At 53.8% G+C, this 12,874-nt stretch overlaps 5 protein-coding genes across 5 annotated transcripts; 1 reads left to right on the top strand and 4 right to left on the bottom strand.

Annotated features, from left to right (window-relative positions):
• Positions 1–642: 642 nt before the first annotated feature.
• On the bottom strand, positions 643–2,761 carry PHACADRAFT_251336 (uncharacterized protein). The gene is made up of 8 exons (XM_007392904.1): positions 2,517–2,761; positions 2,452–2,469; positions 2,352–2,403; positions 2,190–2,288; positions 1,811–2,131; positions 1,408–1,755; positions 995–1,353; positions 643–940 (listed from the first exon to the last, which is right to left on the bottom strand). Exons 1-8 carry the CDS (start codon positions 2,711–2,713, stop codon positions 757–759), a joined length of 1,578 nt encoding a protein of 525 aa, XP_007392966.1. The 5' UTR covers positions 2,714–2,761; the 3' UTR covers positions 643–756.
• Positions 2,762–4,273: 1,512 nt separating this feature from the next.
• Positions 4,274–5,951, bottom strand: PHACADRAFT_170860 (uncharacterized protein). Its single transcript, XM_007392903.1, has 8 exons — positions 5,851–5,951; positions 5,656–5,789; positions 5,392–5,596; positions 5,023–5,342; positions 4,831–4,972; positions 4,752–4,777; positions 4,602–4,692; positions 4,274–4,550 (listed from the first exon to the last, which is right to left on the bottom strand). Exons 1-8 carry the CDS (start codon positions 5,912–5,914, stop codon positions 4,426–4,428), a joined length of 1,107 nt encoding a protein of 368 aa, XP_007392965.1. The 5' UTR covers positions 5,915–5,951; the 3' UTR covers positions 4,274–4,425.
• A 370-nt stretch (positions 5,952–6,321) lies between these two features.
• On the top strand, positions 6,322–7,467 carry PHACADRAFT_206508 (uncharacterized protein). The gene is made up of 4 exons (XM_007392902.1): positions 6,322–6,817; positions 6,877–6,949; positions 7,000–7,130; positions 7,182–7,467. The coding sequence occupies exons 1-4, from the start codon at positions 6,472–6,474 to the stop codon at positions 7,301–7,303; spliced, it is 672 nt and encodes a 223-aa protein (XP_007392964.1). The 5' UTR covers positions 6,322–6,471; the 3' UTR covers positions 7,304–7,467.
• On the bottom strand, positions 7,468–9,984 carry PHACADRAFT_251333 (uncharacterized protein). The gene has a single exon (XM_007392901.1). The coding sequence runs from the start codon at positions 9,920–9,922 to the stop codon at positions 7,619–7,621; it is 2,304 nt and encodes a 767-aa protein (XP_007392963.1). The 5' UTR covers positions 9,923–9,984; the 3' UTR covers positions 7,468–7,618.
• A 316-nt stretch (positions 9,985–10,300) lies between these two features.
• On the bottom strand, positions 10,301–12,852 carry PHACADRAFT_251331 (uncharacterized protein). Its single transcript, XM_007392900.1, has one exon. The coding sequence runs from the start codon at positions 12,770–12,772 to the stop codon at positions 10,490–10,492; it is 2,283 nt and encodes a 760-aa protein (XP_007392962.1). The 5' UTR covers positions 12,773–12,852; the 3' UTR covers positions 10,301–10,489.
• Between the last annotated feature and the right edge of the window lie 22 nt (positions 12,853–12,874).

Raw genomic sequence — 12,874 nt, 5'->3', positions numbered from 1 at the left:
CGACTGCCACAGGCAGCTGAAGCTGAGGCATTGTGCGACAGCCTCGTTCTGTCCCTTGCCCCAGGCTTTTGAAGTGGAAGACAAGTCAGAATGTGCGGAAGCGAGGCCTTGGCGCTTCGAGCTTGGACGCTCAGGCAATTGGTGATAAGGCCGCCGCACCGTGTGGTCACGGAATTTGAAGCCTGCAATTGGCTGATGTACCAGCTTGATCCGCCATCAACGGAACCGACATCGACGTGCCGCCGAAGGCGACTCAGACAACGCCGAACATTTATGACGTTCCTCGCTCCGACCGTGGATAACTCAAGCGGGTAGGGCTTTTGTCAGCGACATGCATCGACTCTGGCTTGCGGGATGCATGGTGCATTCGATGCTTCTATATTATAGTAGAGATTCGGAGTCCCAGATCTATGCTGATGCTCTCACGAGACAAACCTCTTCCTCTTTGTGTGAATTGAGGTCTGAAAACACTCACGCCCCGTACGCGAATTTTAAGGTACTGAAAACCTTTTGCTATACGCATGCTTTGATCACGAACCACACGAGACCCCGACGGCATAGCGTTGCGCCATCACCCGCATTTTCCTCATCACGAATCACAATACGCCGAAAGGGCGTGAACACAGAAACACAGGGATACAGCGAGAACCGAAGAACGTGCATGATACACTCCAGGAATACAACACCAGCAATATGCAAAAAAACGGAACAGTACAAATCATAATCGCAAGCAAATAGGAAATCTAGGCAGCATATCTACTTGTCTTTCTCGTCTTCGTCCACCCCGTCCCTGGGCGCCTTCTTCGGGAGGTTTGCCCTGGGGCCCGTAAAGGACTTGTACCCCCAGAACCACCAGTATATCATCGCGAGAATCTGGAAAGGAACATACACAACGACGGCCCAGTTCATGTCGGCCGGCGCAGGCATTGGAGTGTCCGGGCTGGTGAACCGTTAGCTCGGAGGCGGGCAACAAATATTTACGGCAGTCACTCACAAGCTGACGAGCGGCATGATGAAAAAGTTCCACGCTACGGCGAGCCACCGGATGCTCCTGCTCCAGCGTCCGAGGTTGTACGGCCCGGATGTGTATTCAGGGTTGTCCTCGTAAAGACAGCGGCCGAGTACCGGGAGGATGTACGAGATCTGGCCCGCGAGCGTGCTGCCCGAGAAGAACGCCTCGAACGCGGTGTCTGACCCAATCGAAATCGCGCCGAAGCCCGCGGAGAGCAGGAACACGACGAGCGACGCGTTGTTCGGCGTGTGCGTCCGCTTGTCGATCTTGCTCAGCCAACCCGAGAACGGCAGCGCCTTGTCCCGGCTGTACGCGAAGAAGATGCGCGACGCCGCGACAAACTGTGTGACGACGATGAGCCTGCGTCTGAGACATGTATATCGGAGGCGACTCACGAATGCGACGCCGCAACCAAACTGCGAGAAGAAGTTGATCGCGAGCAGTGCGACGCCCGCCTTCTCGCCCAGGACGTTCGCCGTCAGCGTCCCGATCGGCTGCCCCAGCGGGTTCGCCATGAGCGCATCGATATCCGTCGAGCACAGCGCGAGCGAGATTAGATAGATGAATCCGAGCCCCGCTGACGACCATGTGCTCCACACCATCGCGCGGGGCACCGCGATGGCAGGGTGGCTCGTCTCCTCGGCGACGTGCGCCGCAACATCATACCCACTCAATGTCCACGTCGCGGACAGGAAGGTCATACAGAACGCCCAGCCCGACGGCCAGCCGGTTTGGTTGTACACCTGCATAGTTTGCGTTAGATAACGAGAGCGGCAGACAAGATAGAAAGAAATATACACTCGTGAAGATTTCCTTCGCAGAGTTCAAATTCGTTGCTTTTGCAGGGAGAATGATCGTCGTCACGATGAGGACGACGATACCGAGCATGGTTGCCCAGATGTTGAACCAGCTCACATACTTCGTCGGCAGGCAGATAATCACGTAAGACAGGAACATCATCGCCAGATAGACGAGATAGACATGCCAGACAGTCGCAATGTAGTTTGGATACGCGAGCTGAGCTGTTGCTATCAATAGCTGGGCGGCTGAGTATGTGATAGAGCAGCATGAGAGTGGTGTCGAGATAATCATGGACCATGCGACAACATAGCACGATAACTGAAACATTGACAGTGAAACTTAAATAACATAAGGCCGGATAAGGACCAGTGCGCACCTTTTTATACCGGGGAGCCGCGGTCATATAAGCCCAGTAATAGAGACCGCCAGAGGTGGGGTAAGCAGAGGCAAGCTCAGCCAAGGAGTAAGCAAGAGGCTGCATTTTTATGTTTATGTTTATTTTCAGTATTTTCTCAAAGATGTATTGAGCATCATGCACCTGTCCCATGACTGCACCAACGAGCCAGCCCCACGTCATGCCCACCAGTCCACTAATCACTTCAGCGTACGTTCCTTTCGCCGCTTTGATAGCGACTCACCAGTAGCCCATCGTGTACCTGCATTGAGTGAGTATCAATAACTCTTGACACAGCGGGCAACATACCAGATGGTGCCCGCTACACCCGGCAGTACCGCGAGCTCACTGGAACACAGCGACCAGAGACCAAGGAAAGAAAAGTCGCGCTTGAACTCCTGCTTGTAGCCGAGCGTCTCAAGTACGGCATCGTCTGAATCTGTGTACGAGACAGACTCGACGTCGAGCTGGGGGATGCTCTGCATTTTCTCGTCTTCGACGGACATGGCGGGGGACGACACCGACGAGGAAAAGACGGAGGTGAGGGTCAACCGACCACAGGCATCAACCCCACAGGTTGATTGAACTTTATAACTCGCTCCGGAGGCGACCCTTGCGGTAGGAGAAAGTATGTTGTTTCCGGCGGCTTCCCAGCGTTTCCCTACACATCCACATGGACGCTATCTCGAAAAATTAGTGATCGAATAGGCACCGGAAACCGATAGGACATGATAACAGGCCGAGTTAGCGACGTCCTTAGGTGTCGCGTGTCCACGAAATGGGCAGTTTAAAATTATACGTAAGGCGGCCCCCGACCTCTTCAGCGTCGTCATGAGCAATGCGAGACTAACCCGAATTCATCTGCATATGGTTTATTCAGGCATAAATTTTTGCTCAGGTTCAGAGCAAGAGGCAGCAGTTAAGAGTTGTATCGAAGAGGGGATGCTGAGTGCAGTCTGAAAGTCGGAAGAAAGCCCCCCTCTGCCGACTTTGCCGTTTATGGCGGGTAACCCTAACCCTGCGCTGGACAAACCTGGCCAGGCAAAACCGGCTGTAAGATCACAACCCTGTACCAGTAGAACTTATCTGACTACAATCATCTACCTGTAATTTTATGTCCCACCTAGTCAACAGCACACTAGCCCAAAGCCCCGCCTGTATAGCAACATGTCAGGAGTCTCGCTGGCTTGGGATCTTCCTCCCGAAGTAAACGCTAGTGTATAGCTTCTGGCCTGCGGCGATCTCAATATTGGACGATCCGTGGGGGCTGAACTTCTTTATGTCATAAAGCCAGCCATTCTTGGTGTGTCGCAAGTGTTTTGAGTTGCTACCCCAAAGGCACTTAACAGTCTCCTCATTCTTTTCATTCTTTTGTACGCGCGCGCTGCTTATGCAGGACAGTTTCAAATCCAGAACAAGTAGCTTGCACCTTTGAGCACTTCGTCGGCTCAGCAGGGTATCGCGCGGACACTTCTCCGTGCTGGCTAGCGCTTCGTAGGGGCTTTGTGCCCGACTTGGCGTCACGGTGGTACATATATATCATCGCCAATGCATACACGCTACCCGTGGCCGGATGAACCCCCGCGATCTCTTGGGAGAGCTTGAGCCAATCGTGTACAAGCGTTTTCGGCTCGGCTCGGCTCGGCTCGGACGAGACGACGACTTGGAAGTATCTGCTTCCGGCCCACGTCGAGCGTTGCAGAGAGTGGAAATATGAGGAACATTTCCAGTATGTATTCTATGGTAAAATACAGCGTCACTCTCTACCAGACCACGCCAGTCTCCTATCTACGCGTGCGGCGCGTGAGGAATTCGCGGCGGAGGACCATACGCCGTTGAAAAATGACGTCACGCGCACCGCGCACCGGCGGCTGTTTCAGCCGGAACAGCTCAGGTGCGACGTGCAGGACCTGCAGGATTTAGTTTCCCTCAAGGCTTACGCAAGGTCTGTATGGCATGCAGGAAGACAGTGCACTGCAGCGTCGATTGTCAAAGGCAACATTGTTGGCCTGGCGCCACTAAACTCACGCCATTGCTTTAGTTTACTATGGCAGAGCTCCCTTCCTTGTAAAATCTATCCTCTTCATAATCAGGACGACAAAATGTATCAATTGTCATACGCATACTTGATGGAGATTCATACTTGATGAGATTCGTCATTCAACCTTCAACAAGGTTCGATGGTGAAAGTCCGATTCCGCATCATCGAAAAGCACTATTACCATTCTCTCAGAGACCCATCCGCCCCAGTCCACACATCGTTCCTCCAGGCCTTCTCCTGGACGTAACGGGCAGCAGTCTCACGAACGAGGGTCTCATTAACCTCGATGCCAAGTCCAGGGCCTTCAAAACGATGTTAGCTTGCGACTGACGCGCAATATTCCGTTCACGGACCTGACAAAGCTTCGATATACCCGTGTTCAATAGCGAACACTGCAGGGTCAACGATATACGTGAAGAGGTCTGCGCCTTGGTTGTAGTGCATCTGTGGAGAGCATGCCTTCAGTTCTGTTGTCGAATAAATCACGTTATAGGGCTACCGACCTGCCAGCTCATTTCCTGGATGACGACTGGGGCTCAAGAATTAGCTTCGACGTGAAGACATGGTAGTGGATTCACTTACAATTAGGTGCGGTAAGATCTACCTGGATACAAGCCGCTAGCGCGATAGGACCAAGTGGGCAATGGGGTGCAAGCGCAACGTCGTAGATCTCAGTCAGCGAGGCTATACGATGGAGCTCACTGATCCCTCCGCAGTGCGAGACCTGAATAATGAGTGAGTAAACGCCTCGGGAGCAGGAATTGGAGCACTTACATCTGGCTGAGCGATGTCTATCGCCCGCTTTTCCAAGTAAGGGCGGAAGTCGTGCCTTGTGTACAACCGCTCTCCGAGAGCGATGGGCGTCACGATCATTTGCGCAAGGTCAGCAATCTCCTCAGGTTGCGTGGGTAGGAGCGGTTCTTCGATGAACATTGGCTGGAGGGGCGATAACAGTTTCGCGAGCTGCTTTGCCATGCCTTTGTGCAACCGACCGTGGAAATCGACACCGACATCGAGACCGAGAGAGCGCACGTCACGAACACGGGCAATAGTATCCATGAGGACGCTTGGGGAGTCTATCCAATCTACCGCGCCTGCAGCGGGGAGTCAGCGGCCATTGTCAAGGCAGTTGGTAGAGCCCACCAGTTCCGTTCATCTTGACAGCAGTGAAGCCTTGCTCTTTGCGCTTTGTGGCACCTTCAAGCACCGCTTGCGGAGAATCTCCGCCTATCCATCCGTAGACTTTGACTTTGTCTCTGACCTTGCCTCCGAGCAGCTGCCAGACTGGCACGCCGAGCTTCTTGCCTTTAATGTCCCATAGGGCAATGTCCAAGCCAGAAAGTGCAGACTGAAGGGACATAGAGTTCGATAATTAGTAGCATGGAAGGGGAGCGGTATCCCACTTGCCATGAGGACGGGTCCGCCGCGGTAAAAGCGGGACCGGTAAGCGTGCTGCCAGATGTCCTGAATGCGGTCGCCATCCCATCCGAGAAACGTTTCGCGAAGAGCCATGGTAGCACCTTCTACAGCCTCGGTGTGACCTGCACAGCGCAGTCATCTGCATTGCTATTCGTACACCAGGGAGGGATAAAGATACTGTACCTTCCAAGGAACTTTCACCCCAGCCAACGATTCCCCCTCTGTCTCTACACGGATGAAGAGCCATCGCGGTGGTAGACGAAAAATCTGAGATCGCCAGAGAGTTCGTCCTGCTTAGCAGTTTCGAGCTAGTGCATGTGCATTATGCGCACCTCAAGGTTGATGATCTTGCTGGATGGCAGTTCGGCCATTTCTGGAGTCGGTTTTGGGCCATCCTATGCCCTAGATATCCGGAGCTTTATATCTCGGAGTGAGCCAAAGCTCCACTACGTAGTTCTTGATCAGCTGCTACGTGCAGCGGTCCGTCGACGATGAAAACGCGGTCAGCATGAGGTCGTGGTTGTGCCGAGACTTGGCGCTGAAACGAGTATCGCATGCCCCTTTCCGTGCTAATTCTTCTCGTCCGCATATCTGCGTGCATGTCAATCAGAACGCATACTGTGATCACGCAGGAGAACGCACGGCAGAGGAGAAGGTCGGCGTTGCAAGCGAAGGTGGTTGTGGCAGCAACAGACAAGCGGGCGCTTCGCCGCTTCCGTCTCACCACGTCCTGCTGGCACATCCTGCCGACGTTCCAGCCCTGGCCTACTAACTTATAATCTCGTATTTCTGGCGCAATACACCATGCTAACAAGGCTGCGACCGAGCCACCTACCCACGCTCCTCTTGACGACACTACTGCTGCTCTGCACGGTACCCATATACGCGATCAAATTCGAGCTGCAGGCATACCGATATCCACCAGGAAAGTGCATTTGGAACGCCGCACACTCGGGTGCACTGGTCATCGTGACCGCCAATGTAGGCCCTGGAGATGGACAGCGCGTAGACATTGAGATTGTGGACTCTGGGCCGGAGAAGAACGTCTACCTCAGCAAACGTGGAATCAACGGCGAGGCGCGGTTCGCCATCACTGCGCATTCGACGGAAGGGGACGTGGGGGTCTGCTTCAAGAACTACCTCGATGTCGGTGAGTATCTAGGTATTCTACATCGTTGTGCATTCGCTGAGCTATGATTCTCTGCGAAGCTGAGGGCGGCCAGCAACAAAAACGTGTCATTGACCTGGATGTCGATATCGGTGCGGACGCTGTCGACTACAAGTGAGTTACACGCGTCGCCTTTATTTGCGCACACCAATATACTCTTGTAGTGCAATTGCCAACCAAGAGTCACTATCTGCGCTCGAGACAGAGATGAGGAAACTAGAGGGTATAGTCAAGGAAGTTGTGGACGAACTGAGCTATCTCAAGAAACGCGAGGAGAGATTTCAGTTAACAAACGGTGCGTCTCTATATACCTCGTGTGGTAGTATGTCGCTGACACACGTATCAGTATCAACAAAGAAGCGAGTGCAGAACTTTGCATGGTTCACACTCGTGGCGCTCATTTGTTTGGGAGTGTGGCAAATATTCCACCTTCGCGCGTTCTTCAAACGCAAATACCTCATTGACTGAGGTTTTTGCTTCATCGTGATGTCGTAGTGGTTTAATTGCTATTTCATTGGGTACACATCGCTCACTACCGTTTGAGCCCTGACTGCGTACACTACACCTTGTGGGATAACGACGTCGCGCTCAGCTTCATTACTACCCTCCCTTCTCCGCATCCCGGTCGGGGTGCGTGTATGTAGGTTGGGTCGGTAAAGCTATCCCGTAAGCTGGGCCTGTCTCTTCCAGAAGTTCCTGGTGCAAGCATCCAACTCAGTAACCTATTGCACGTAGTTACGACGTGAGAACGGCTGTCCACGCAGAATATCCATTGATGCATGTTTAGAACTCTGCCTGAGCGTTTTCTTGTAGAGGTATGCGATGCTTAACGCAGTCGATCTCGGTACGACAGGCCGGGTGCACCACATAATCCCCTGCGTCCGCCACTGCTTTGTCCGCTATCTCCCACTCGCATCTCCTCCTCAATCCCCTAAGCAGAGCTGTATAAACCACTGGGTTGATGTCCTGCCGAGTGCGCCTGTACGCGTTGTAGTACGCGAACGCCTGGCGCGCTCCCAAAGGGTGAGGATTCTCGAGACAGGCCCTGACGACCCGTTGCATCACGTACGAGCGGGCTGTCAAGGAGCGGCCGGACGCTTTGAACTTGTCCAGCACCGTTTTCCGGAAGCTGCGCGCCAGCGCCGGGTCTGTCCACGACCTGCGTTCGACGCCGCACAGAACGGTAACGTAGGCGAGCTCTGTCGGGCGGAGCTTGCTGGACGGGTCCGCTTCCATGTAGCTGAGGACATCGATTGCCGCGGAGAACGCGTCGTCGTCCTGGGCTGCACTGAGGTGTTCGAGCAGCGGGACACAGACATTATGATCAATTTCTGTACCGTTCTGGCGCGTGAGCGCGAAGACAAGCTGGGTGGCGTCCGTGCGCACCGGGAAGAGAGCCGTCAGGAGGACTGAGACTGTGTATGTGTCGGCGACCACTCCCGATACACTCATCTCCTGGAAAATGGCCTTGATACCCTTCGTGTCTCGCTTCTGCGCGTAGTGCCTGAGGAATGTATTGAACGAGGCGACGCCGGGACGTGGGCCTTTGGCCTTCATGCGATCGAGGATTTTCCGCGCTTTGTCGGTCTGCGATAGGCGTAAAAGCAACTTCAGTACGGTATCGTATACGGACAGCACCGCAGGATCATCGGCGGGAAATGACGTTTTACCGACGAGCTTTTGAAAAGCGTCGAAGAGGGCCATAGCGTCTTGCATGCGTCCCTCGCTGAACAAAGAGCTGATGTAGGCAGCGTAGGCCACCGCGCCTGGAGTAGGCTCTACGGAGCGCAGTATATCCCACGTCGCTTGAGCACGGTCGAATCGTTTCGCGAAGGCGAATCCGTCGATAGCGGCTGCCCAGATGCACATTGGCATAGGTGAGACAAGCTTGCTCACACCATCCCAGATGTGTTTTGCGGCATCGAATTGGCGGGTGCGTGTAAGCTCCCCAATGAGTATGGCCCAGTGTTCCTCTTCCATCACGACGTAAACCTGATCAGAGCTGGGCGGTTCAGATTCCCTGAAGAAGAGGAAGGTGTCGTCCCGCAGGCACTCCCTGAGTACATTGTTGCATGCATACAAGAATGAAGGAGAGTCGCTCTTCATTTGTTCGACATGCCTACGAAAGCTTTTGAGGGGAAGGGAATAAATCCTTGCGATGTTGGCGCGGGAGGCGAATTCTAGCGTTTTGTCGCGTAGAGCTAAGTCGTTTGCAATAGTCGGTATGGACATGGTCATCGTGGTATATGTCATGCGAATGCGAGGATTCTGCGAGAAGGCCTTTATTACAGGAGATATCGAGTCCTTCATGGCGTGTGCAGATAGGAAATAACAGATGGTAAGGTGATGATGCAACGCTCGCATCCCAGTTGCCCAAACGTAACGATTGTATGTTTCTCCAAGGCCACGCCCTTGAAAACTCGTGACGTACTCAGAGCGTTCCGCTAGTAGTGCATCAACATGGTTGAAAAGAGACAGAGTTGCGTCAGGGTTTCTCTTCAATAGGTAGTGATGCATGCGCGCCCAAAAACCTGCACAAGCGCTAAAGTCCTTTGCAGCCGCAAAGGCTGCTAGTTCGTCGATGGCGGCGAGCCCCGTGTACTCGGAAGAATCGTTGCTAGTTTGAAGGCCCGCAATGAGATCCGAGTATTCGAGAACACAGTCACGGTTCATGAAGTGGAGGGGGCGGAGCCGCCACAGAGCCGGCCAGAGATTAGAGACAAGATCTACGTCGCCCCGTTTGAGAGCCGTCACTATTTCTTGGTGCACTTCGTGCATTCGATGTAATCTTTGATTGGCGGCGTCGAGTTCGTTAGCGGGAGGGACTGTTGTACTGCCATCTGTTCGTAGGAAGCCCAAAGAGAGTCCTGGGGCAGCTTGGTAGTACGCGACATCGGGAAGGTCGACGGTGGGACTTCCTGCGCCAGGTACCGTGGTGTGCTCGAGACGCAACTGATGTCGAAAAAGCCTGAGTTTCAAGTTTGCTGGAGTCCTAGTGGACAGCAAGCAGACCGTTGATGACAATAGAGGAGAGTAGCCTGCAGCAAGGCGAGGATGGAGTTTTTGTGCTATGCACCGCAATAGCATGATTCTACAGCAGAAAAAAAAAATCTGACAATATGTCTGACAAAATCAAGCCTTTGAGCACTTACTGTAAAGGCGTCGCTGGTAAATCTGGGGAACAGGAGCCGGCATCTTCTGGGCACGCCACCGGAACGTGGCCGGGGATCTCCGGGTGCATCAGTGGCAAATTCCGAAATCATCAGAAAGTCACAACTTTGTGCTCACTGGCAGTGTGCTCAGCTGAATTATATATCCCTCTTCCTTTCCACGCCCAGTCAGGTGTGTATACGTGGACTGTGTCGGCTAAGCAAGGCTACCCCCAGACTTTTTGGCTTTTACACCCGTACCAATACACCGAGTGACCGAACGACTCATGGGTTTTACGGCGGGCTGATCATATCACAGCGGAGTTGAGCCATTTATTAAGGTGATAAGTGCTAGTAAGTAGCGTTTGTTACTTCAGCGTCTACATTTCTAATCCAGCGCTATTCTCTATACAAACTCCATAGAAGCTCTTGGTGCGAGCGTCCAACTCAATGATTTGTTGCGCGCAGCCACGACATGGGAGCGGCTGCCCACGCAGAATGACTGTTAATACACACCCGGAAACTCTGCTTGAGCATCGTTTTGCAGAGGTATGCGATGCCTGATGCAATCGATCTCGAGACGACAGGCCGGGTTCGCTACATGATCCTCTTCGTTCGCCACTACCTTGTCTGCTATCTCCCACTCACGTCTCCTCCTCAATCGGCTGAGCAGAGCTAGGTACACGTCCGGACTGACTTCGTACCGGCGACGCCTGTACATGCTGTAGTACGCAAACGCCTGGCGCGCCCCCGAAGGCCCGTGGGGGTTCTCGAGACAGGCCTCGATTACTTGTTGTACCGCACGCGAGCGGGTCGTCAAGGAGCGACCGGATGCTCTGAGCTTGTCCAGCACCGTTTTCCGGAAGCTGCGTGCTAGCGATGGGTCTGTCCACGACCTACGCTCGATGCCGCACAGAACGGTAAGGTAGGCGAGCTCTGTCGGGCGGAGCTTGCCGGATGGGTCCGCTTCCATGTAGCTGAGGACATCGATTGCCGCGGAGAACGCGTCGTCGTCCTGGGCTGCACTGAGGTGCTCAAGCAGCGGCAAGCAGACGCCATCGTGATGAACTTCGGTACCGTTCTGACGCATGAGTGCGAAGACCAGCTGTGTGGCATCCGTGCGCACCGGGAAGAGAGCCGTCAGGAGGACTGAGACCGTGTAGGTATCAGCGACCACTCCCGATACACTCATCTCCTGGAAAATGGCCTTGATACCCTTCGTGTCTCGCTTCTGTGCGTAGTGTCTGAGGAACGTATTGAACGAGGTGGCACCAGGATGTGGGCCTTTGGCCTTCATGCGGTCGAGTATTTGCCGCGCTTTGTCGACCTGTGACTGGCGTAGAAGCCACTTCAACACGATGTCGTATACCGATAGCACCGCTGGATCATCGACTTGGTGTGATGGCTTGCCGACGAGCTTTTGAAAAGCGTCGAAGAGGGCCATAGCGTCTTGCATGCGTCCCTCGCTGAACAAAGAGCTGAGGTAGGCCGCATAGGTTACCGCGCCCGGAGTAGGCTCTACGGAGCGCAGTGCATCCCACGTCGCTTGTGCGCGGTCAAACCTCGACACGGAAGCGAATCCGTCGATAGCGGCTGCCCAGATGCACATTGGCATGGGTGAGACAAGCTTGCTTACACCGTCCCAGATGCGTTTTGCGGCGTCGAATTGGCGGGCGCGTGTGAGTCCTCCAATGAGTATGGCCCAGTGTTCCTCTTCCATCACGACGTAGAACTGATCAGAGCCGGGCGGTTCAGATCCCTTGAGGAAGAGACGGGAGTCGCTCCGCAGGCATTCCCCGAGGATGTCATCGCAAAGATGCAGGAGGGAGCGGGACCCACTGATTCGATTAACATGTTTTCGCAGAGTCTCGAGGGGAATTGAGCACATCCTCGCAGCATTGGCGCGGCCGGCGAACTCCACCGCCTTGTCGCGTAAGGATAGGTCCCCTGCGATAGTTGGCATAGATAACTTTATCTCAGTGTATGTCGTGCGGACAAGAGAACTCTGAGTGAAGACTTTTAGCACGGGAGTGATCGAGTCCTTCATAGCATGTGCAATCAAGAAGTAACAGATGGTCAGGGGATGGTGTCGCGTTCGTATCCCAATTGCTTTAACGAGACGATTGTATGCTTCTGTGATGTTGTGCCCCTGGAAACGCACTGCATAGGCGGACCGTTCCATCAGTAGTATGTCCAAGTGGTCGAAAAGGCGCAATGCTCCATCGGGATTTCTCTTCGATAAGTAGTGATGCATGCGTGCCCAAAGACCTGAAGAGCTGCGGATATCTTTTGCAGATGCGAGGGCCGCCAGTTCGTCGAGATCTGTAAGTCCGGTGTACTCAGAAGATTCGTGATCTGTTTGGAGACCCGCAATGAGATCCGAATATGTGGAAGTGCATTCACGATTCATGAAGTCAAGAGGTTGAAGCTGCCGCAGAGACGGCCATAGAGTAGAGACGAGATCCACATCGTTCCGATTGAGTGCCGCCACTATCTCCTGGTGTACCCCATGTATCAGACGTACTCTTTTACCGGCGGCCTCGAGTTCGTCAAGAGGGGGAGTTGCGTTACTATCCGTTCCTATGAAGCCCACGGAGAGGCCGGAGTCGGCTTGATAGTACGCAATGTCGGGGAGGTCAACGGCGGGGCTTCCTGCAACAGATATCGTGGTGTGCTCGAGGCGTATCTGATGCCGAACAGGCCTGAAGTTCAACTTTGCTGGGGTCCTGAATAGATGAGAACGGTATGCCGCAAGGCGAGGACAGAGTCTAGAGAGACTTTGCACCATGCATCGCAATAGCATAATTCTAAAGCAGGAAAAAAAATCTGACGACATGCCTAACAACTTAGTCTTTGGGCACTTACCGTAACGGCGTCGCTGGCAGATCTG

This window comes from Phanerochaete carnosa (genome assembly GCF_000300595.1).
Source record: "Phanerochaete carnosa HHB-10118-sp unplaced genomic scaffold PHACAscaffold_3, whole genome shotgun sequence".
Classification (NCBI taxonomy): domain Eukaryota; kingdom Fungi; phylum Basidiomycota; class Agaricomycetes; order Polyporales; family Phanerochaetaceae; genus Phanerochaete; species Phanerochaete carnosa.
Note: the sequence above shows the minus strand (reverse complement) of the source record. Positions and strands in the feature narration are given on the sequence as shown.

What these genes read in the sequence shown, in the direction of transcription:
- PHACADRAFT_251331 (XM_007392900.1), bottom strand. Translation starts at nt 12,772, where the DNA reads ATGGTGCAAAGTCTCTCTAGACTCTGTCCTCGCCTTGCGGCATACCGT.
- PHACADRAFT_251333 (XM_007392901.1), bottom strand. Translation starts at nt 9,922, where the DNA reads ATGCTATTGCGGTGCATAGCACAAAAACTCCATCCTCGCCTTGCTGCA.
- PHACADRAFT_251336 (XM_007392904.1), bottom strand. Translation starts at nt 2,713, where the DNA reads ATGTCCGTCGAAGACGAGAAAATGCAGAGCATCCCCCAGCTCGACGTC. An exon ending in CGAAGGAAATCTTCACGAGT is followed by an intron (nt 1,756 to 1,810) that starts GTATATTTCTTT and finishes CAAACTATGCAG; the next exon opens with GTGTACAACCAAACCGGCTG. An exon ending in TTGGTTGCGGCGTCGCATTC is followed by an intron (nt 1,354 to 1,407) that starts GTGAGTCGCCTC and finishes GTCGTCACACAG; the next exon opens with TTTGTCGCGGCGTCGCGCAT.
- PHACADRAFT_170860 (XM_007392903.1), bottom strand. Translation starts at nt 5,914, where the DNA reads ATGGCTCTTCATCCGTGTAGAGACAGAGGGGGAATCGTTGGCTGGGGT. An exon ending in TAGACATCGCTCAGCCAGAT is followed by an intron (nt 4,973 to 5,022) that starts GTAAGTGCTCCA and finishes CTCATTATTCAG; the next exon opens with GTCTCGCACTGCGGAGGGAT. An exon ending in GTATATCGAAGCTTTGTCAG is followed by an intron (nt 4,551 to 4,601) that starts GTCCGTGAACGG and finishes ATCGTTTTGAAG; the next exon opens with GCCCTGGACTTGGCATCGAG.
- PHACADRAFT_206508 (XM_007392902.1), top strand. Translation starts at nt 6,472, where the DNA reads ATGCTAACAAGGCTGCGACCGAGCCACCTACCCACGCTCCTCTTGACG. An exon ending in CAAGAACTACCTCGATGTCG is followed by an intron (nt 6,818 to 6,876) that starts GTGAGTATCTAG and finishes TTCTCTGCGAAG; the next exon opens with CTGAGGGCGGCCAGCAACAA. An exon ending in GCGGACGCTGTCGACTACAA is followed by an intron (nt 6,950 to 6,999) that starts GTGAGTTACACG and finishes ATACTCTTGTAG; the next exon opens with TGCAATTGCCAACCAAGAGT.